The sequence below is a fragment of the Gracilinanus agilis genome, chromosome 1, assembly GCF_016433145.1.
Source record: "Gracilinanus agilis isolate LMUSP501 chromosome 1, AgileGrace, whole genome shotgun sequence".
Classification (NCBI taxonomy): domain Eukaryota; kingdom Metazoa; phylum Chordata; class Mammalia; order Didelphimorphia; family Didelphidae; genus Gracilinanus; species Gracilinanus agilis.
In genome coordinates this window covers 769,108,173-769,130,461 of record NC_058130.1, presented here as the reverse complement: position 1 = coordinate 769,130,461, position 22,289 = coordinate 769,108,173, and the positions used below count along the sequence as shown (strand labels likewise).

The 22,289-nt window shown below is 47.5% G+C and overlaps 1 protein-coding gene across 1 annotated transcript; it reads right to left on the bottom strand.

Moving 5' to 3' along the window:
• Positions 1-10,213: 10,213 nt before the first annotated feature.
• On the bottom strand, positions 10,214-21,846 carry ISCU (iron-sulfur cluster assembly enzyme). The gene is made up of 5 exons (XM_044673977.1): positions 21,696-21,846; positions 17,195-17,308; positions 16,232-16,342; positions 15,786-15,864; positions 10,214-10,801 (listed from the first exon to the last, which is right to left on the bottom strand). Exons 1-5 carry the CDS (start codon positions 21,819-21,821, stop codon positions 10,716-10,718), a joined length of 516 nt encoding a protein of 171 aa, XP_044529912.1. The 5' UTR covers positions 21,822-21,846; the 3' UTR covers positions 10,214-10,715.
• Positions 21,847-22,289: the final 443 nt, after the last annotated feature.

The following is a 22,289-nucleotide window of genomic DNA, read 5'->3' as shown; positions in this document are numbered from 1 at the left end:
TCTGTAAAATCAGGGGGTTGGACTAGATGGCCTTCTAGTCCTACATCTGTAAGCTTATGGGGTGACAGGGTTCAAATCCTGCTCCAAATCTTTACTGGCTGTGTGAATTTAGGAACATAAATTCAACTCCCTGGGCCTCAGTTTCCTCATCTGTAAAATGAGGGGGTTGGACTAGAGGGTCCCTTTTCATGCCTTTTCCTGCTCTAGAGCTGCGATGCTGTTGGTAACCTCTGTGTCCCTGGGTGAGCCCCTACCTCTTCCCAGGACTCTGTTTCCTTTGCTGTCAAAGTTACAGAATTTATCTACATGTAACGTTCTCAGGTGCGTTTCACCTCTGTCTTAGGAGAGGAAGGGCAGGGGAGGGAGATGGCAGCGCCCGGGGCTGCCCCGGTTCTGTGTTCCCCTCTTATATCTGAGAGTCTACCCAGGTCAAGGGGCAGCAGGGCACAGGGGATCCCTGGTGGTGATTGTTACTGTTGTTCAGTTGTGTCCCATGTTGGGTTTTCTTGGCAGAGATCCTGGACTGGTTGGCCATTTTCTTCTCCGTCTCATCTGACAGATGAGGAAACTGAGGCCAATAGGGTGAGGTGACTTGCCCAGGGTCACACAGCTCATTTACAATTTCCTTCTCCAGATGGTGAGGAAACTAAGGCAGAGTCAAGTGACTTGCCCAGCGTCACACAGCTAATTTGCCAGTTCTTTTTCCAGCTCATTTTACAAATGAGGAAACCGAGGTAGACAGGGTGAAATGATTTGTCCAGGGTCATACAGGTAGTTTGAATTTCCTTCTCCAGCTCATTTTACAGATGAGGAAACTGAGGCCAACAGGGTAAAGGGACTTGCCCAGGGTCACACCACTAGGGAGTATCTAAGGCCAAATATGGATTCATCTTCCTGACTCCAGGCCCAATATTCTAACCCCTGCACCACCCAGCTATCAATTCCTAAACAATGTCCTATAATCAAATCTTTTTACTTCATTCTTGTCAAAAGTCTAACTAGTTTTTTTTGTTTTTTTTTTTTTTACCTTTTGTACTTCGGTGTATTGTCTCATAGGTGGAAGAGTGGTAAGGGTGGGCAATGGGGGTCAAGTGACTTGCCCAGGGTCACACAGCTGGGAAGTGGCTGAGGCCAGATTTGAAAGTAGGACCTCCTGTCTCTAGGCCCGACTCTCACTCCACTGAGCTACCCAGCTGCCCCCATTTGTTGACTTTTTAAAAACTCTTCCCTTCTGTCCTGGTTAACGACAACCCCAAGACAGAAGGGCAAGGGCCAGGCAAACAGGGGGAAGTGACTTGCCCAGGGTCACAGCTCTAGGAAGTGACCGAGGCCGAATTTGAACCCGGGTCCTCCCAACTCCAGTCCTAGCACTCTATCCACTGGGCCACCTACCTCTCCTCCATGAATTTGGTTTTTAAAACATATTTCTGTATTTCAAAAGAATTGGTTTCCTTTGTAACCTTTTGTATTTTGTTTAAGTGCTTAAAAATACGATTCTGGGAACTGAACCCTCTCAGCCCACTGATCCACCTCGCTGCCTGCTTTGAGCCGAGTCTTGAAGGAAACTAGAGATTTGGGGAAGAAAAGGTGAGGAAGGAGGGCGAAGGAGGGCGTTCGAGGCATGAGGGACGGAGAGCTGTGTGTGAGGAAGCAAGAAGGGCCGTTCTGCCTGGACCGCTGAGTGCAATAAGGGGAACAAATGGGACAGGTTGTAAAAGGCTTTTGGAGCCAAAGAAAAGAGTTTATATTTTATCCTAAAGTCTGGATAATGCTGAGGTTATGAACTAAAAGGATAATGGCGCCCTAGACAGTCATAGGAAATCTGGAAGAGGGAGAGATTTGGATGGAAAGAAAATTAGCTTTTTTTTTTTAAGGCTGATCTCAAAGGTCCCTTTTAGCTCTAACTCCTATAATCCTATGATCATAAAAGGATTCTGAATGAACTGCCTGAATGACCTATTTGCTGAGACAGAGATTAAGGAGAAGAGAAATTTGGAATAACAAGGAAAGCTAGACTGAAGGAACAGGGTGGTAGATACAAAACTAGGGTAGGGCGACTGGGGCTTTGTCCTGTGGTGACAAATTTACAAGGTGCAGACGGCATTTACAATCCTTTAGGAGCAAAGAAAATGCAGGGTTAAGCCTGAAGTGATTCAAAAAGGACTTCCCTGTTTGTTTGTGGCCTTTGTCCTCATTTCGCAAGATGGTGGCACGTCTGTCCTGAGAGGGGAGAGGTCCCAGCTGGGACAGGGAAGGGAGGGTCAGGGCTGGGAGGGATGTAGAATAGGGGATGTCAGAGGGAGAAAGGAACTCAGAACCTCGAGGGTCAGAGTTGGGGGGACTCTCAGAGCAAAAGTCAGCCCTGGACGGGTTCCCTCCAAATCACCTCATCCAGGTTCTTCACTGGGAGCCCATGAATTTGCGTGTGTTTTTCTTAATCTTTTGGCAATAATATCTTAATATAATTAGCTTCCTTTGGAATCCTGCATATTTTGTTTCACGCATTTAAAGAGTTGATTCTGATCAGGAGTAAAAGGGTCCATGACATAAGCAAGGTTATAGACTACATCTAATATAATAAACAGAATCAATATAGCATAACAACAATACAATAGAAAACAACCTAATATTATACAATATAACATAACAACATATGATACGATATAACATAACCAACTAATATAAGACATAATGACATAATATATCAGCATAATATATAAAAATATAACAGTGTAATATAAAACATAACCTAGTATAACATAATATAGAAATATTAAATTAATAATAAATGTATGCTATGATAATAATGATATACGATAACTCCCTTTTGGCCTAACTCCCAGAGAAGGGGAGGCCCTCGGCCTAGACTACAGGCCTCCATCCATCCGTTGTTTTGATTTTTTTTTAAAACTCTCACCTTCCATCTTAGAATCAATACTATGTATTAGTTCTAAGGCAGAAGAATGGGTAACAATGGGGGTTAAGTGACTGGCCCAGGGTCACACAGCCAGGCAGGGCCTGAGGCCCTATTTGGAACCCAAGGCCTCTGGTCTCTAGGCCTGGCTCTCCCTCGGCTGGGCCACCACGCGGCCAATCCCTGGTTCTAGGCTCGGCCCTCTTTCCCGACATGGCAGGGCAGAGAGAGAGGCCAGGCCGGAGCCCTGCGCAGTCAGCAGAGTTCCTGCTCTAATCCTGGGAGAGCCTCGCTGGGGAGGGCCACGCTGGGGAGGGCCACGCTGGGGAGGGCCATGCTGGGGAGGGCCGGTGGGGCCTTCTTTTTGCTGAGGTCAGATTAGGCTCGGGGAGGAGGGGGCGCCCAGGGGGGCCGGAGGGGCCTTGCTTGGGGGTGGGTAGTGGCTGGGCCGACAAATACGGTGACTCATCCTTTGGCTCAGGGAGCCGGTGCAGGGCTGGCCCTCTGCAAAGGGGTTAGATCAGCAGAATGGAGCTCTGACATCCTCTCCCCTGGTCAGGGCCCATCCGGCTCCCTGATGTCCCCCTCCCAAGGCCTTAAGCTGGGGGCCGAGGGCTGAAAGGGGGCCCCTGGGCAGCTCTGGGGGTGGTTCAGGAACTTGGATAAGAGAAGAAGCTGCGCCACCTCTAACTGAAATCTGGCCATTCTTTTCAGTCGTCTGTAAACAGGATTCTGAGAAGGGGCCGTGGCTTCCCCTGACTGACACCAAAATGGTTAAAAACCTCTAGACTAGAGGCAAAACTAAACTGCGGGGCAGCTGGAGGGCTCAGTGGATGGAGAGTCAGGCCTAGAGGCGTGAGGTCCTGGGTTCAAATCTGACCTCAGACACTTCCCAGCTGGGTGACCCTGGGCCAGTCACTTAACCCCCATTGCCCAGCCCTGATTGCTTTTCTGCCTTAGAATTGATATTGCTTCTAAGATGGAAGGTGAGGGCTTAAAAACAAACAATACCCCACAGATGATGGTTTGTGTATGATCCATATGGCAGAACCAAGGAGAGAATGTGTGAGAATTTGCTTTGTAAACTACAAAATTCAAGTAAATTCATGTAACCCCTGATGCCTGGCCACATGCTACCAAAGCAAGCAAGAGGCTGCTGGGAGACCTGGGTTCAAATCCTAGCAAAATCCTGGACAAGTTACTTCATTGCTCTAGGCCTCAGTTTCCTCATCCACAAAATGGGAGGGTTACATCAGTTGGACAAAGGCCCCTTCCAAATCTAACTTCTTAAGAATAATAATTATATTAATTTACTGCGTTAACCAATGCAATTAAATTAATTACATAAGAGTGGCAAGATCAACATAACTGGTTGCACTAATTAATACAATTAATTAAACTGATAAACACAAGTACAATCAGCTACATTAATTAATATAATAATGCATTTCGTTGCATTATTATATATTATACATACTTAATATGTATCCAATTAATATAACCGTGTTGGTGTGTTGATTATTGTGTGCTGTTTGGTAATTATTATTTATTAAATATTTTAAATTGAATGTTTGGTATAATTTAGTGATTATAAAAGTGAATCATTGATAGTTAACCAATAGAATTAGTTATATCAGATCAACATAATCAATCTGATTAATTGCACTAATTAATCCAATTAGCGGAACTGACCAACACAACAAGTACAATCCGCTACAATATACTAAGGCAATTAATTCCATCAGCATAATTAGTGCTATACAATGAATCACATTGGTGTTGATGCATGCTGTTTTGTAGCTGTTATTTAATTATTAAATATCTTTCAATGGAATGCTTGTTACAATTTAATAATTAAATGTTCATCGTTGTTAACCAATAGAATTAGATTGATCTACATAATCGATTGATTGCATGAATCCAACTAACTACATATTAACATAATAGAATCTACCAATGCAGTTATTAACAAGAAACAATTAATCGCAGTGATGTTAATTATTGCATGCTCCTTGATGATTATTTAATTATTAGATATTTTAAAATGCAATGCCAGTTATTATACTTTAATAACGAATACTAATTAATAATGATCAGTTAACCTACATTTTACAGAAGAGAAAACTGAGGCCTAAAGTGATGCGCCTCGTGGTGGATCGTCAGTGGGGAAAAGAGCTGGCCCTTCGCCCCGAGATCTCGGGCCTCCCCAGCTGATGACTTGCCTGGCCCATTTCCCCAGGGCCTTGACTGGGCAGGCAGTCCGTTGAAGCTTCTACCCCATCAAGGACACTTCTGTTTTTGCAAGGAATCTTGGGTACTGCAAAGCCTCATGGTTCCAAGGAATGAATCTTGGCGGTGGAATTTCAGGCCCCATGTGAGGCAGTGGGGGGGGAGATCTCTGGAGATGGAGGCAGCTCAATGAGATATTTGTAAAGCTTGAAATGGCATTACTAGCGCTGGCTCCCTTTCTTCTCCTTCCTTCCAGTCACCATGCGTGGGGTGGTCGCTCTCCTGAAGTGTAATGACGGCCCTCTTTCCCCCCCAGGAAATGGGAGAGGCACAGGAGAGGCCTCCGTTGGGAGAACTGTCTAGGCAGCGTGGTGCTGGGTTTGGAGTGAGAGGACTGGCGCCAGCACGACTTCCTTCCTAAGGGCCTCAGGATCCTGGGCCAAAGGAGCAGGTTAGAGGAGGGGACTGCGAGGCTCCCTCCAAGCCTAGATCAAGGGCCCAAAGAAGGCTGTGCCTCTTAAGCGACGTCCTCGAAATGGAACACCTTGCCCAGCGCCACCCAGCTGGGAAGCTTCAAAGACAGGATTTGAATCTGGATCTTCCTTCCACCAGGTACGAATTCTAGTCACTATTTGGGGAGTTCAGAGCTTAGGGCTGAAGCAGGGCTTCAGTTTCCTCCTCTGTAAAAAGAGGAAATTGTTCCAGATGGTTTCTGAGCTCTCGGCTTGCTCTAAAGGCTGCCCTTGGCTGTTTGCTTTAGGATGGCCTGGCTCCCTTTCCCTCTTCTCCTTGCTTGGAATAGGGACATTCCTTTCCTACCTGCTTCCTAGTCTTGTGTCAGCAGGGTCAGGAGGTGTTTCAGAGTTGGCACTGGGGCCCGCTGCGCTGGGCCCTTTGGGAATCATGGCAGGGCCAGGGAGAGACATATCATTCTCTTGAAGCCTTGAAAGCCAGTGTGAGCACAGATAGGAGGCGGGGGTTGAGAGGCTGCTGAAATGGGGGTGTGTAAGAGGGAAAAGGGGTTTTTGATTGGATATATTAATATTTAAAGGTGTGGTCACCAAGGAACTGAATAAATACCAATTCCTAAAATGATTTTAGTAATTTATTTACAAAATATAGGAGAGAGTGGAAGTAGGGAGATGAGAAGAGGGTAGAGTAAGAGATCTAACTTAACTAGATTTGTATTAAAGTCTGGGCTTCAGCCTAAAAGTCAACTAACAAGGGGTTTAGTCACGAGGGTTTCTCCCAATCAAGGGTCCCTCCAGAGGCTAAGGTAGTCAGCCTTCTTCACTCACCATGTGTAGTTCTAAAGGAAAGATTTAAGAACAGTTTCACCAAGGTCTCAGGGTCCCAGGTCCAGCTCTCCTCCAGTTCCAAGTCACAAACAAGAAGAAGTCCTTCAGGTCCAAGACATGAAGGAGAAGAGAGAAGCTGAACTCACTGAACTCTCTTTTAAAGGGGCTTCTTTTGTGTCACTTCCTGTGCCTTCCTCCTAGTTTACGTGTCCAATCACAACAGACACTTTTCTTAGGATTGCCCAGGAGGCAGTCAGTAAATTCTGATTCTTCACTCACTCTAGCACACATAGGTCACAGACCTCCCAACTCCTGAGTTAAGTGGAGTTGTTTACACTTTTGGTGATTATATTTGAAAATGGGCAACATTGATTTACTCTCATTATCACAGGTGAGGGGATGAGAAGGGGGGAGATTGGCTGGCCACCCAGAGAGAGGGCAGTGAGCAGGAGTGGCAAGGGAAGAGGCTGAGCCAGAGACTAGAGATGGGTAAAACCCAGAAGGCCCTTTCTGCTGGACATAGCAAGAATTTACCCATATTCATGCCCAGAGCCTGGCTACTTTCTCTTCTTCACCTCTGTATGAGCCTCTATGCTTCTGTGGGAAGCATCTATCAGATGCCCATCGTGTGCCAGGCACTTGTGTCCCTTGTGCTCATAATGAGCATTCTCTGGGTCCCTGAGTTGGGGTGGGGGAAGCTAGAGGGGATGATTATCTCAAAGGCTCCATCTGCTTTGATAGCTTATTTTTCTTGGAGAACAAGTGCTCTCCCTCATGGGATATTTGATATTGTCCCAGAAGTGTCAGAAACCTAAACGGCTCGGGGTCCATAGAGATTCCTCAGCCAGAGAAAAATGTCTGGTCTAGGCTGATGTCACTGCTGAAACACAGAGCAAACTCAACCGAAAAACACTGAAACTCCATAGTCACAAGATTCCCAAGGTGGAAGGCAATGGCTCTGGCCCAATCCGTACCAAAAAGGATTCCCCACCGAAACATGGCAGGAGAATGATCATTGAGCCTTGGTGCGAAGACCCGTGATGGGGAATGCGTCTAGGCTACTTTTGGAGGGCTCTGATTGTTGGGAAATAAAAACAAACAAAAACAACCCCATTATCTTCCATCTTAGAACTGATTCTAAGGCAGAAGAGTGGTCAGTGCTAGGCAATGGGGGTGAAGTGACTTGCCCAGGGTCACACACTTAGGAAGTGTCTGAGTCCAGATTGGAACTCAGGACCTCCTCTCTCTTGGCTGGCTCTCCATCCACTGAGCTGCCTCGTTGTCCCCAGGAAACTTTTTTTCTAGCTGAACTTTTTTTTCAGTTCCAGATTCAGTTCCAGAAGCATGGCTCCTACCCTACACAAGGCAGCGTGGGGAGGCTAATGTTGGGAGGCTAGCGTTGGTCTTGGAAGCCCAGAGGCCTCCTGGTTGGATGAGCCTGGGCACAGCTAACCCCAGACTTCCCAAGACTCCAGAGGAGTACAAACAAAACTAATGCAACCAAAATTTCCCAACAAATTGGGAAAAAATCTTTATAACAAAAAACTCTGACAGGGGTCTAATTACTCAAATTTATAAGGAGCTAAATCAATTGTACAAAAAAATCAAGCCATTCCCCAATTGATAAATGGGCAAGGGACGTGAATAGGCAATTTTCAGATAATCAAAACTATCAATAAGCACATGAGAAAGTACTCTAAATCTCTTATAGAGAAATGCAAATCAAAACAACTCTGAGGTACTATCTCATACCTTAGAGGATTAGCTAACATGAGAGCAAAGGAAAGTGGTGAATGTTGGAGGGGATGTGGCAAAATTGGGATATTAATGCATTGCCAGTGGAGTTGTGAACTGATCCAACCATTCTGGATGGCAATTTGGAACTACGCCTAAAAGGCTTTAAAAGACTATTTGCCTTTTGATCCAGCCATAGCACTGCTTGGTTTATACCCCAAAGAGATAATAAGGAAAAAGACTTGTACAAAAATATTTATAGCCGCACTCTTTGTGGTGGCAAAAAAATGGAAAATGAGAGGATGTCCTTCAATTGGAGAAGGGCTGAACAAACTATGGTATATGCTGGTGATGGAATACTATTGTGCTCAAAGGAATAATGAACTGGAGGAATTCCACGTGAACTGGAATTGATGCAGAGTGAAAGGAGAAGATCCAGGAGAACATTGTACACAGACTGATACACTGTGGCACAATAGAATGTAATGGACTTCTCTACTAGCAGCAATGCAAGAATCCAGAGCAAGGTTGAGGGACTTATGAGAAAGAAAACTAGCACATTCAGAGGAAGAACTGTGGGAGGAGACACACAGAAGAAAAACAACTGCTTGAACCTGATGGGGATATTATTGGGGATGTAGACTCTAAACGATAACTCTAGTCCAACTATCAATAATATGGAATTAGGTCTTAATCAATGATAGATGTAAAACCCAGTGGAATTGTGCGTCGGCTATGGGGGCGGGGGGGGCAAGGTGGACTTGGGGGAGAGGGAAAGAACATGGAATATCTAACTATGGGAAAATATTCAAAATAAAAAATTTAAATTTAAAAAAAAAAAGACTCCAGGGGACACAGAACTGCTCTTTGTATTGGTCCAAAACGCAGATGATTATCCGTAGAACCTTCCTCCTGGAGCTACTGGGAGACCCAAGGTAGATCACATGGAGAAATCTCTTTTCAAAGGCCGGAGTCCTGGCGAGAGGCCCGTTAATATCGTTAGGATGATTAATAACAATAATGTTGTCTGATTCCAAGGCTAAGTGCCAACCTTTGGCATAAGCCCCTTCCCCAGGCAGACCCTGCATTTCTGCACGGCTCTCTCCCAGTCCAGGTTTCCCTCTGCAGCCCATCTCCTCCTTGAGAGGGGAGCCCCCAAGTGGCTAGAACAGAACGGTGCGGTGCCAGCGCGTCGGCTCTCTGGGGTGGTCACGTGATCTCCACCTCCTGCCTCTAGGCCCATTCGGGCCCTCCTCCCTCCCAGGCCCCCAGATTCCAAAAGGAAAGCGTTAAAACATCCTAGAGGGCCTTCATGGCCCTCCCTGAGGTGGTGCCTCGGCCAAGGACCCAACCTGGGCTCCTGAATCCGTCCCCAGAGCCCGGAAGGCCTCTGGCCAAGGCTCTCTGTGGCACCCCACAGGCCAGCCTTATACACACGACTCCATCTGTTAGGAAAAACACCCCATTTGAAGCAGATCCAGTGGAGGCCACCTGGGAGGGAGCTCCCCCTACAAGGCAGGGCTTTCCCCAGGGGTCTGGGCATTCTTCCTGCCTTCCTTTCTTTGTAACCCTGGCCTTCTGTCTAAGCATAAATTCTATGACGAGTGGCAAGGATGAGGCCGCTGGGGTTAGATGACATGCCCAGGGTCACCAAGCTAGGACTCAGGAGTCTTGAAGGGGCATGTGTGAACCTTCTTCCTGAGCTCCTGGGCAATCGTTTAAGGGGGGGGAGGAGGACCATCATGCCTTTGGACCGTCCTGGGGAGCATGTGGAGCACTTCAAGATGGCGCACACTAAGAAGAAACCTCATCAATCCCACTGCATCTTCCTCTATTACACAAAACAAGCATCCATGAAGAGCCTGTTATGTGTGCGCTAGAGACTGGGCTGCTAGAAGCTGGGAATACAAAGACAAAAAAGGAGAGTTCTTGTCCTCTCAAGGGGCACCCCCTGCCCTGCGAATACATCAAGGCAGCTGGGGCCTTTGCGGGCGTGAGTGAATAACCCAAGACACAGAGCTGACCGAGGACAGATGAATTCTTTTAGGAGTTTTATTATGTCATATATTTATATATATATATATAAGATCTGCTTTATGTACAATAATTGGTTCTCTCAAATATTTATACCAAGGCAATCTGTGACAATAACTTTTTCCCCAAATTCGACTTAATTAAGTGCTACTAAATGAAATTCACCCTTCCAGATGAAAGGTATGTTGGGGTTCCATCATTTTTTGCATTTTGGGAACAGACAAGGTAATAAACAAGTCATACAATTCACAATACACAGCCACGGCAGGCCTTGAGGGGCGACTGGTGCAGAAATAAGCCTGAAGATGGGACACAAGCTATGCATTTCCTGGATATTCAATGAGAGCTGCTATGAGAACAGGACGTTGTGCGTGATTATTACATAGCTCTTTTATTGGGGTACAGGAGCCACCTAACCTTTGAGGTGAGATGGATTGCACTGGAAAGGAAGACTGGATGGCTTGGCCAGCCCACGAGGCACAGGGGAGCCTGGAGGGCACGGGTGGTCACTTCTCCTCAGGATCTTTTTCAGCGGGGCCCTGCTTCAGCTTGTAGTCCGCCAGGGCCGCCTTGATTGCATCTTCAGCAAGCACTAAAAAGGAAGGAAGAAAGGAAAGGAGGGAGGGAGGAAGGAAAGGAGGAAGGACAAAAGGGAGGGAGGAAGAAAGGAAAAGAGAAAGGAAGGAGAGAAGAAAGGAGGAAAGGAGGCAGAGAGTTGAAGGCTAGCAATTTGAAACTATCAGAAACCTGGTCAAATCTATCATAATTCGAGGCTTTGTACCTACAAAATTACCCAACAGCAGGAGGCACAGTGAAGTCTGAAGGGATCAAATCACTAAACAAAGAGTCTCCAGCACCTTCATTACCAAGTTGGCCCCTTCTGACTTAGTGTTCTTCCTTTTTCACTATGTAATGTCAAGTCTGGGTCAGTTTAGTAAAATCCCCATCGAGCTTCTGGGCCCAGTTCTGACATGTAGTGCCTACCTTGCTCATTCATCGGATAAACGTGTATTAAGAGTGTTGGAGGGGATGTGGAAAAATGAGGACACTCGTACATTGCTGTTAGAACTGTGAACGGACACAAGCATTCTGGAGAGCAATCTGGCCCCAAGCCCAAAGGACCACAAAACTATGCATACAGCAATACTCCAACTGGGTCTGTGTCCCAAAGAGGTCAGGGATGGGGGAAAGGGCCTACTTGCACACAAATGTTTTTAGCTGCACTTTCTGTGGCAAAGAACTGTAAAGGGAGAGGGTCTCCATCAACTGGGGAATGGATGAACAAGCTGTGGGATGTGGTTATAATGGAATACAAGAAATGAAGAAGAGGATGAGTTCAGAAAAACTGGAAAGACTTCTATGAACTGATGCAAAGTGAAATGAGCAGAACCAGGAGAGCAATGTATACATTAATAGAAATATTATACAATGAGGAACTGTGAAGGACTAGACCATTATCCACAAAACAAGGTCCCAAGGAAACCCCAGGAGACTCATGATGAAAAATGCCATCCACAGTCAGAGAAGGAACTGCTGGAATCTAGTATGGATTAAAGCATGCCATCTTTCGCCTTATTTCCTTGGTAAGTTTTTTATTGTACGTGTGATATGTGTCTTCAGGAATGACATGGGCAATATGGAAATACGTACTGCATGGAAGCACTGGTAAAAATAGACCATTTGCCACCTCAGGGAGGTGGGGAGAGAGAGGGAAGGAGAGAAATATGAATCCTAAAATGTCAGGAAACAATTGTAAAATAAATTGTTTCTATGTGTAATTGGGGGAAAAAAAAAAGAAAAAGGAGTATTATCATTGTGGGGCAGGCTAGGTGGCCCACTGGGCAGTTAGGCCTAAAGATGGGAGGTCCTGGGTTCAAATTTGGCTTTGATATTTCCCAGCTGTGTGAGCCTGGGAAATCACTTAACTCCACTGCCTAGCCCTTATAGCTCTTCTGTCCTGGAACCAAGGCTCAGTATTGATTCTAAGATGGAAGGTAAGGGGTCAGGGGAAAAAAAAAAGTACATCATGGCTTTACTTCTCAGGCCAATTAGGGGATAAAGTAGACACACTCTATCTTGGACCAAGCTTCTCAACCCACCTAGGGTGGGGACCATGTAGTTAATTCGGGGAAGTTAGAACTGGTTCTAAGTCCAGATCCAAAGAGTGGTCATTGCCAGGCAGTCTGAAGAGAGACCAATGGCAGAGTATCCTAGGGACTGATCTGTCCATGGTCCTGTGCTGTGAGTGATCTCGGTTTACTCTTTTCCTATTTCCCATTTATTCTGGAGAGTGTGCTTGTCCCATCCGGGGCAGGGGGAGGAAAACAAAGTCAGGACCCCCAAAGACTGACAAGATGAAACCAACAGAGATACAACGTAATAGGGAAAGAGGTCAAGACCCACACTCTGATTAAGAAGCCATTTCCAGGGGCAGCTAGGTAAACCACAAAGTGGACAGAGGGCCAGGCCTGGTGCTGGCAGGACCTGAATTCCAATCTAGCCTCAGACACACTTCCTACTGTGTGTACCTAGCCCTTGCTGCTCTTCTGTCCTAGGCATGATACTAAGGTGGTTAGGGTTTAAAAAGAAGTCATTTTACAAACTCCCATTGGGGGACCTGTGGCCAAATGCCTCATGAAGCTACAAGGATTTGAGGGGACTGGGGCTCAGTGTGCGCCCCCCGGACCCATGGTAGCCCCCTAATCAAACACAATCTCTGGCTGCCCTGGGAGGCCGAATCCAGATAAGGTCCCAGTCCCAGGAAGCTACTGCAGTGCTGGGCTCAGTCCCAAAGGCTCTTAGGAAGTCAGGAAGCATTCAGAAGAAGACAAGTACCCTGGGGATGGGCACAGGGGACAGTTAGCCTACAGGACAGAGAGGCACTACAGCTGACTTCAAGTATTTGGAAGAATGAAAATTGGTCTGTGAATGAGAAGGCCTGGGCTTGAACCCTAGCCTTTAGCCTGGAGGACCTCATTCCTCACCTGTAAAAGGAGGGGGCTGAACTCATGGCCTTTAAGGGCCTTTGCAGGCGGAATGATCCTGTGGAAGAGGGTTTGGCCTTCAGCAGCTCTCCTGACTGGGAGAGACCTCCCCCAGACCAACCGGAGCCGAGCAGTTCTCTCCACAAGCTCCTGACAAGCGACCATCCATGTTCCGAATCCTCCTCTCCTCTCACAAAGGTCCTCATCCCTTCCCACCCAGAGGACTGTAAAAGCGTCCTAACCAGTCTCCTGGCCTCAAGCCTCAACCCACATCAGGCGGCCCTCCAAAGGGGGTCTTCCTTAGGAGATTTGACCAAATCACTCCCCTACTCAATGACTCCATAGCCCCCCATTGCCTCCAGGATTGGATATAAACTCGGACTTTTAAAAGCCTTTTCCACCTGGATTATCTGCCCAGTCTTGCTGGACGTTACTCTCCTTTCTACACTTGGTCACGCAGTCCTGCTGGGCCTTTTCTCTACCTCTTGCATGGGTCACTTCATCTCCTGTTTCCTCACTCCACAGGGCCTTTCCCCTAGCTGGCTCTTCCACCTGGCATGCTCCCCTCCTTCCCTCTGCCTCAGAGTCCCTCTCTTCCTACAAGACACAGCTCAAATGCTACCTGCTACATGAAACCTTTCTGGACTCCCCAACCACCAGCCCCTCCCTCCCAGAGTGCCCTGGGAGCCTTCCATGATTTTTTAAACTTATTATTCAGTCCTTGTTGATGGCCCACAGAGGCTGGGTTTGGGGCCCTCTTTCTATCACACAGGCCTGGCTGCAGGGCAGGTGCTTGACTGATAATGAAGGGAGACCATCTGCTACGTGGCTGGAAGGCCCCAATTGTTTGAAATTCTTTCTTTCTATCTACCTTTAACCACCTTATCGATCTCATCCTCCCCGGTGCTTTGTTCTTCATCCCAGAAGTACTCGTCTATCTCCCAATCACACGAAGAGGACTCTTCAAGTCCTGACCAGGTATCCTGCTCTGGGCACTGGGGATGAGCATGATCATTACAGGAATCCAGGGCATGAATGGCCCAAAGGCCCCTCTAGATTTGTTGTCCCAAAGTGGAATGGGTGGCCCTGGGAGGGAGGCAGTGGGCCCCCTCACAGAAGGTCCTCGGGCAGAAGCCAGTGGTTGCTAATGGACAGGTTGAGAGAGGGGGTTCCCATTCTAATCTGAGCTGGATTAGATGGTTCCGGAGATCCCTTATGACCCAATCTTGGTGACAATGGGTGCAGGGCATTGTGCCCTTCAGTCCCAGAAAGGTCTCTGCCTCATAGAGCTTGCAATCCAGAATCTGAACACAGACCACTAGGACACCTACATACACGCCAAGTGAAGTCCCAGGGCAGAAGGTAATGACCTCCACCAGCTGGGAGGAAATGCCAAGGATTCTAAGTTGCCCATACAGCAGTCACAGTCTTCTTGTGGCAGCCGTGGCACAGACTAGTTCACAGAAAGAACAGAGATGAAGAGGATGTGGATTTAGGGCGAGCAGCTTCAGTGCTATCTGGACCTGAGAAAAGGTTTTCATTCTTCAGAAGGCCTAGAGATTCCCTTTCTTTTCAAAGGCCCTTTCCATTACTACCAAGGGAGAAACCAGAACCCCAGCATGGAGGTGAAGAGCATGGGCTTTTCTCCCTCCCAGAACTGCTCCTCTCTGAAGCAAGAGGAGGAAGGAGGGAAGAAGCAGTGAACGTACTACCGAGGATGAATCCAAGTTGTGCAGATGTTCCTAAAAGAGCCCCCTCTAAGGGGATGCAGCAGGAACATGGCTGGGCTCTCACATATGATACATGGTGGCCAACACCCCAAAGGGCATCTGAGCAAACCTTGCTTAAAAAAAAAACAACCTGCAAGATTACTCACCAACTCAGGGAACAGGAAGGCAGGTAGGGTCAGAAGAAGAGAGGGAGGGGGCGGCAAAGTGGCTCAATGGAGAGAGCCAGGCTTGGGAACAGGAGGTCCTGGGCTCAAATCTAACCTCAGACACTTAGCTATGTGATCCTGGGCAAGTCACTTTACCCCCACTGCCCAGCCCTTACTATTTAACCAATACATAGTATTGCTTCTAAGGCCAAAGGAAAGGATTTTAAAAAAAAAAAAAAAAAAAAGGAAGAAAGAGAATTTAGAACTCAAAACTTAGAAAAAAGAATATTTTAAGAAAATTTTTTACTTGTAATAGGGGGAAAATATTATTTAAAAAACTGTTTTTACAAGTAATTTGGAAAAAATAAAGTATCATTTTAAAAAAGAAATAAAGGGAAAGAAACCTTGCAAAACCAAGAGAGGACAGACTCCCTGGAAACCTATGATCTCGCCAGTAGGAGTAGGCTGGTGGTGACTTTGTACTCAAGACTTCCAGGTCTCCCCAGGCCTGGCATTTCCTTCCAAGGAAACTGTGAAGAGGAACCTCTGCTCTTATGTGTCCACCCCCCAAGAGTCCTGAGACTCTCGGACTCACCTCTCGGCCCCCCGAAAAGCCTCTTTGTCCTCCTCTCCCATCTGACAACCCATTGAATCACAGACACTGTAATGTCTCATGAGATGCAAGTTCGAGGCATTTCTGCCAGGTCATGACTTACTGGAGCAGTGAAGCTTAACAGGAGGGAGGCACAACTCCTTGGCAATGTCAGTATTTTTGATCGTTAAGGCTTCTTCAACCTGAGAGTCACAAAGGAGAAGAGAGAAGCATAAGATTTGGCAAATGATTCATCTTCTATTACAGGCCATAGGAGAAAAGGGAAGAAATAAGGATTAAACTGCTGCATAGGGTAATTTTTTTAATGGATACATTTTGCTTTTAAGTCAAATTCATTTCCAAATCTCCTGCTACCCTGCATGGGTACACTGCATGTACCCACCCACACTCTCTCTTTCCCTCCCTCCCTCCTCTCCCTTCTCTTTCCCCGTCTCTTCCTCTCCTCTCCTCCCCTTCTTTCTCTCCTCGCCTCTCCCTCTCCTTTTCCCTCCAGTAAGAGCAGAGCCTTCAGGGGCAGCAGCCCCCTGGACAGCCCATGACCAGCCTTACCGTTTTTCCTTTAACCCACTCAGTAGCCAGGGAACTCGAAGCAATAGCAGACCCACAGCCAAATGTCTTAAATCTGGCATCCACAATCTTCCCTTTTTCATCCACTTGGATCTAGAAAAAGAGAAAGGGTCTTGGCTCCCTGCTCCACATCTCAGGTTTATGTCGCCGGGGTCGCTGGGATACATCTTGCTCGCTACTCCATTTAGACATTTCATGACAGACTTGATTTCATTTCCAAACCATCTACAAACACTGCCAAACCTACCTGGGGAGGCCTCTCCCAGCCCATTTCCATTCTACTCTCTATCCCCCCAGGGTGGTCTCCATAATGCAAAGAGGGTCAATCCTCCCCTTTACAAGGCTGGAACCCTTTGCAGTGGTTCAAGTTTCAGATTAAGGCTTTTTCTTGGGTCCTGAGGACGGTTCAAAGGTTCCTGGCCGACTTGTTTCTGTATTCTAAGATAAGGGTGAAAACCTCTGGCAGGCAGCCAGCTGGCCTCCCTCTCTCCACATGATGAGGTAATTGTTGACCAAGATGCACTCAAAAACAACCGAGTGAGAGGGTGCCTTCCAAGCCTGATCCTGCCCTTGTCCTAAGGGGCAGTGGCAGCCACCCGGCTCCTTGGAGCCCTGGCATGAGGCCATTGGCTACAAGGGGATGGCAAGACTCTGAAGTGTTCATCCTCACCCATGACAGCCAAATAACCATTGACTGATTCAAACATAAAATTCATCACCATCTCTGCTGAATACACCCAATAATTAATTTTAGATAATAAAGTCAGCTTCAGAGGTCATCTATTTCAACACCTTCCTCTCCCCATTTGGGTCATGCCTTATTCAGTGGCTAATTAACTTAAGAGGTTCTGGAACTTAATGAAAGCAGAATCCCAGCTAATAAGACAGGGAAAGAGTGGGATCAACTCCCTGTGACTTTTTCGGAACGATGATACCCACCCTTACCTGTAATTTCATAACATCCCCACAAGCTGGTGCTCCAACCAATCCCGTGCCAACATTCTTGGATGTCTTGTCAAGGGACCCTACATTTCTGGGATTTTCGTAATGATCAACCACCTGGAATAAGAGAATTACAAAATAAATCTAAATATACCGTCTATAAAGAATTTCTTTCCATTAGGGTGAGAAGAGAGGACGAAGGCCTCCATGAAACAATGCTTATGACTTCTGGCTACAAAGCTAGCTCTCAGTGAGGCATTCCCTCCTCTTCCCCAACTAAGCAGCAACTTTTTTTTTTTTTTTTTTGTCTTTTATACCATTTATAGAGAGAACATCAAGATGGATAAAAATTCAGTTCATCTGGTTGGCTACTGGCTAACTCAAGGCACAAAGATTCCACAGGATTCTTAGCACCTTCTGACACTCCTGCAGCGCAAGGGCACCTCTACCATTTGCATTTTTGTCTGATTCACCAGTCCTTGTAGGGGAAGGGACTAGAAATTTAACTTCACTGATCTAGGGAACTCCCTCTATCAATGAAGGTTGGCACCATTTCTGCAACTCAAGTCTCAGAGGGAGAGCTGCCTAAACTGTGGGCCAAATTTAAATAGAAATGGGTCCGGGCCCCAAAACAACTTAATTTTAAAATGTAATTATTGTCAATTCTATTGAATTTTTATTTATTTTGATAAATGGGCCACTAGAGAAGCTGAGGACATGTTTCACAGCCCTGGTCTAAGGCCCAGAGAAGTTTAGGTGACTTGTCCCTAAGGCTACTAAGTTGTCTAGTCTTGGATCTCCAAGTAAACAAGACAGATACACAGCCAACCTGACGAGAAGCTGGGGAAGGTGGCTGGCCCACTGAATAGAGCTCTTAAGTGAAGATTTTAAGGAATAAAGGGACATCAATCAAACAGAATCAGGAGGCATGGGAATACCGTGACTAAGGTGTAGAGAGTACCTACACAGATGACATTATGGGTCCCCTGTAGAAAGAAGAATTGTTATCTCAGGGGCTTAAGCAAAAAAGCAGCACCAAAGCAGGAAGCTAGTCAAGGTCATTCCCAATTCACCTCAAAGGTCCACAAAACTGGAGGCATATGCAGTCAGGGACTCTGGGAGAAAGTGTTAGCCCCATCAGCTGTGCTGGCTTTATGAGGGGCCCACAAGATGTAACTGTAAAATACTGTGGCTGAAAACCCCGGCAAACGAGTACATGGCTCATTGCTGGGAGGCTTTTACCTGGGGAAACTGCATGTAGTTATGGCAGTTGGAACATTTCTGGAATCTCCCAAGTCAAGAGGCCCAGAGGGAAAATCATTTCCTCCTCTGCTGTCACAACTCATTTTAGAGCAAAACCCCATAGTTCAGTATAGGCCAGTCTTTACGCTTCTAAGTTAACTTAGTTAACTTGGACAATTTCCAGCTGTTCCCAGTCTGAAGAGGAGATCCCAGTAAGTTTTGAGCAGTAGCCATGCTGTGAGAGTAAAGGTAGCTTTGGGTCCCCCTGCATAGGTTTTATTCCTTGTTAGAATTCCTCCTGTGACCTGTGTCCCAGGTTGGTGACAGCCTTCCTTATCTCAAACAGCTAGGGAGCCAGCTCCAGGTCAACAAAATAACCTTGGGGTAGGGTGGGGGAGTTAATCTCCAGATTTGGGAAAAACAGGAAAACACAAACTTATAGCTACCCGATTCTTCTTAGGCAGGAGAGGTGAGGCCAGCAAAGGCTCCAATGGGCCTGCTAAGCAGACTTCTAGGCCTTGTCTGGAATCGGTCATGATCTATCCAGCACGCATACAGTGGAGCAGATATTGTGAAGGTCAAATGACAAGGGGGTGGGGGGCAAAAAGTTTTGCAACCTTTAAACATGCAGCATAAATACAATAATGGGAACCTGGGAGCTAGAAGGGGCCTTAGGGGATTACTGGTCCTACCTCTGACTATCTAGACACTCTGGTTTCCCAGGTATACATCTTGGTTCCTAAAGAAAAAACAAAATGACCTAAAGGCAGGGACTGAAGTGGATCAGCTCCCTTGATGCAGACATTGCTTGGATTTCCCACCAATCTCCTGAAAAGGAGCCAGCACAGGGATTAAGTGATTTTACTGAGAAAAGAGTGAGCTTGCCCTGCCTAGCCCAGGCTGATCAAAACAACACTGAGAGCTGTGGCTTCAAGATCCCCTGTTCTCCTGGCCCAGCCCCCCAGCACCAACCTACCAGAGATGTGTGGACCTGACAGAGAAGGATGAGGTGGGGAGTGAGGAGATCCAAGTTGACGAGTCCCTTTCCCTGTCTGAGCCTCAGCTTCCTGGCACAGTCTGACATCCCTGGAGACTTTGGATTGATTCAGCAACACTCGCCCCCAGTGGCTGCAGGGTTTTTAGCTTTAAGGCCAAACTGGCCCATTAGAAGGCAGTCCTGACTCCTCTAGACCAGGGAGGACCTTAGGGATGATCTGCTCAGAATGCTTTCTGCTGGTAGGGTGGAAAAGAGCCCTGGACATGGAACTGAGAAGCCTGGGTCAAATCTTGGCTCTGAACTTGGAGCTGTGTGACTTCCAAGTCTCAGGCTCTTCCACTGACTTCCACCTGAAGCCAATTCCTGTCTCTGGACAAAGTTTTCTCGCCTGTAAAATGGGGATAATTCTGGTAACTGCTGACCAGACAGGAAAGTGCTTTATAAAGTAGAACTATTATAATTCCTCTGCACAAGTCCTTGACAATTATGCCAGAAGATTCTCCCAAAGTGGAAATGCTTAGAGAATGGGGTTTAGTGATAACTGGATCTTGTCTGAGGGCTGGCCTAGCTAAGTGCAAGGCAACAAGTGAACACTTATTAAATGCTTACAATGTGCCGGGCAATGGGCACCGCATGACTCCTCATTGGCTTGGACAAAGATTACCATTACCTGTATGTCAAAGACTGTTTATTAAGGCATGGAGAGATTAACATTTTCATTGGTAGAATAGGGATTTGTGATGTGATAAAACCACAGGTATTTGAAGTATTATTATCATTATTCTCTGTTTCATGTTCTTCTAAGTCTGAATCCTCAAATTAGACAATAACAATTTCAGATTTAGCAGCCTGGGAAAGGGGGAGGAGGGGCTTAAGTCCAGCTCTGTCATTTACTATGTAGAACTTGTGTTGCCCCCTCTGGCTTCAGTTTACCTCTTCTGTGAAATAAGAATGAGGGCACTCTGAGGTGCCCTCTAGCTTGGACATCCAATTTCCTAAGGGTAGGCACTATAGCAGTTTGGTGTGATATTAAATCCAGAGTCAGGAAGACTGGCTTCAAATTCCACTTCTGACTTTTACTAGCTGGGAGTCAAAGGAACCAACACTGGCGCCTCCTTGTCAAGTCATCTTGGGCAGGTAGTTTTAGTTTTCCAGGTCTGTTTCCTTCACTATAAAATGTGGGGGCTGAGCTGATCAGCAGGTCTTAAAGGGTGCTCCCTGGAGGTCCTAAGACCCTTTATCATGGAGTCTGTGAAATCAAAACTATTTTTATAAAAACAGCAAGGTGTTATAAAAAACCACATGAGGCCAGATTTTCTTCTTATTCTTCAACTGAAACAGCACATCACAACAGATTGCAGAAGGGAACTTCCAATGAACCAGTCACTACAGGGATGAACAAATATGTGTAAAACAAGGCCACTTTGCTAATTCCTTTTGTTTTGGAAAAGCTGTTTTTCTTCATTAAAAATGTGAATATGAATTGATTTATTATCTTTAAATGAATATTTTTAAAATGGATCCACTTTAATTTCTCATATGGCAAATACTGATGTAACCCACATAAAAGAACCCTTTTTGAGGGTCCTTGATGGTCTCGACTAGGTGAAAGGGCTTTTTCTGGGCCTGTTTCCTCAGCGGTCAGAAAGATGAGGGTAACAACCCTGACCACCCATACTACTGCAGGGCAGTTTTTCTCCTCTCTAAGGGAAAGTAAATCCTGCCTGTAGCCCCCCTTTCTCAGAAATGGCTGTGGACCTGCTCTGTAGCCCTTGGGAGAAGGGTGACCCCAGGCAGGTGGCTAACCTCTCTGTTTCAGGGAAGGGGGCACTGGTGGAGGCTTTCCTCCCCTGGAAGTTCTCTTACTCCCTAAATCCCTACCTCCAGTCCCCCTCCCTTTGCCCAGACATCAGGCCCAGATCTGCACCCTCCCTGTTTGTTTACACTTCTCCCAGTTCCCAGCATACAGTATGCGTTTAATAAGGGCTTGTTGCCTGACTTGACCCGGAGCCCTGGGGCGCCTTCTTCCCTCTCCAGGATAAACGAGCCCAGGCCCTTGGGGGGGATTCTGCTTTTAGGGCTCCGGATGCAGGCCTTGCCTCCTCCCAGTGGGACCAGACGGGGATACTCAGAGGACACGCGCAGGAGCGGGGAAGGGGTGGACGCGCAGGCGCAGGAGGGGCGAGAGCCGCTTCTTTCTAACGGCGTCACCGAGGGTCCGTCAACGTCCCAGCTTCCCTGGCCCCGGCGCTCCGCGGCCCCTACCTTCTTGTGGTACAGTCGGGCCGGGGCTGAGAGCTCCCGGCAGGGCGGCCGCCGAGTGCCCAGGCATATCGCCGAGGCCGCCCGCCTCAACCCCGCCGCTCCTGCTTTCGCTGCCGACGCTGCCATGTTGTGTCGGAAGGCGGAGTCGCCGAGGGGACTGGGCCGCGGATGCAGCTGACGACCTGGGGGGCGGAGCTCAACCCGAGGGGGCGGGGGCGAGGGGGCGTGGCCCAGGCCAGGAGGGTGGGGCAGAAGATGAAGGGGTGGGGCGGTGGAAGGGGCGGGACCCAGGACGGCCGGTCTCGGAGAAGAGTTAGGGGGGCGGAGCCTAGGTGGAGCGGAGCGAGGTGAAGAGGGGCAGGAGGCGGGACCACAAGGGCGAGACCTTTAGGTTCGGGTAGAGCGGCGCTCAGGTAGCAAGGGAATCCGGGGTGGTCGAGGCTTCGGCGGCGGGGCGGGGCGGGGCCTTGGGGAGGTTGGGGGAAGGGGGTGGGGTTTGGGAGGAGAGGGGACGGGAATACGGGGAGGAAGGGACGGGTGGGAGGAGGAGGATCCAAGGGGGCGGGGCGGGGCGTTGGGGTGCGAGCCCATGGG

What these genes read in the sequence shown, in the direction of transcription:
- ISCU (XM_044673977.1), bottom strand. Translation starts at nt 21,821, where the DNA reads ATGGCAGCGTCGGCAGCGAAAGCAGGAGCGGCGGGGTTGAGGCGGGCG. An exon ending in CCCGACTGTACCACAAGAAG is followed by an intron (nt 17,309 to 21,695) that starts GTAGGGGCCGCG and finishes CTCTTATTCCAG; the next exon opens with GTGGTTGATCATTACGAAAA. An exon ending in AGTGGGTTAAAGGAAAAACG is followed by an intron (nt 15,865 to 16,231) that starts GTAAGGCTGGTC and finishes TGTGACTCTCAG; the next exon opens with GTTGAAGAAGCCTTAACGAT.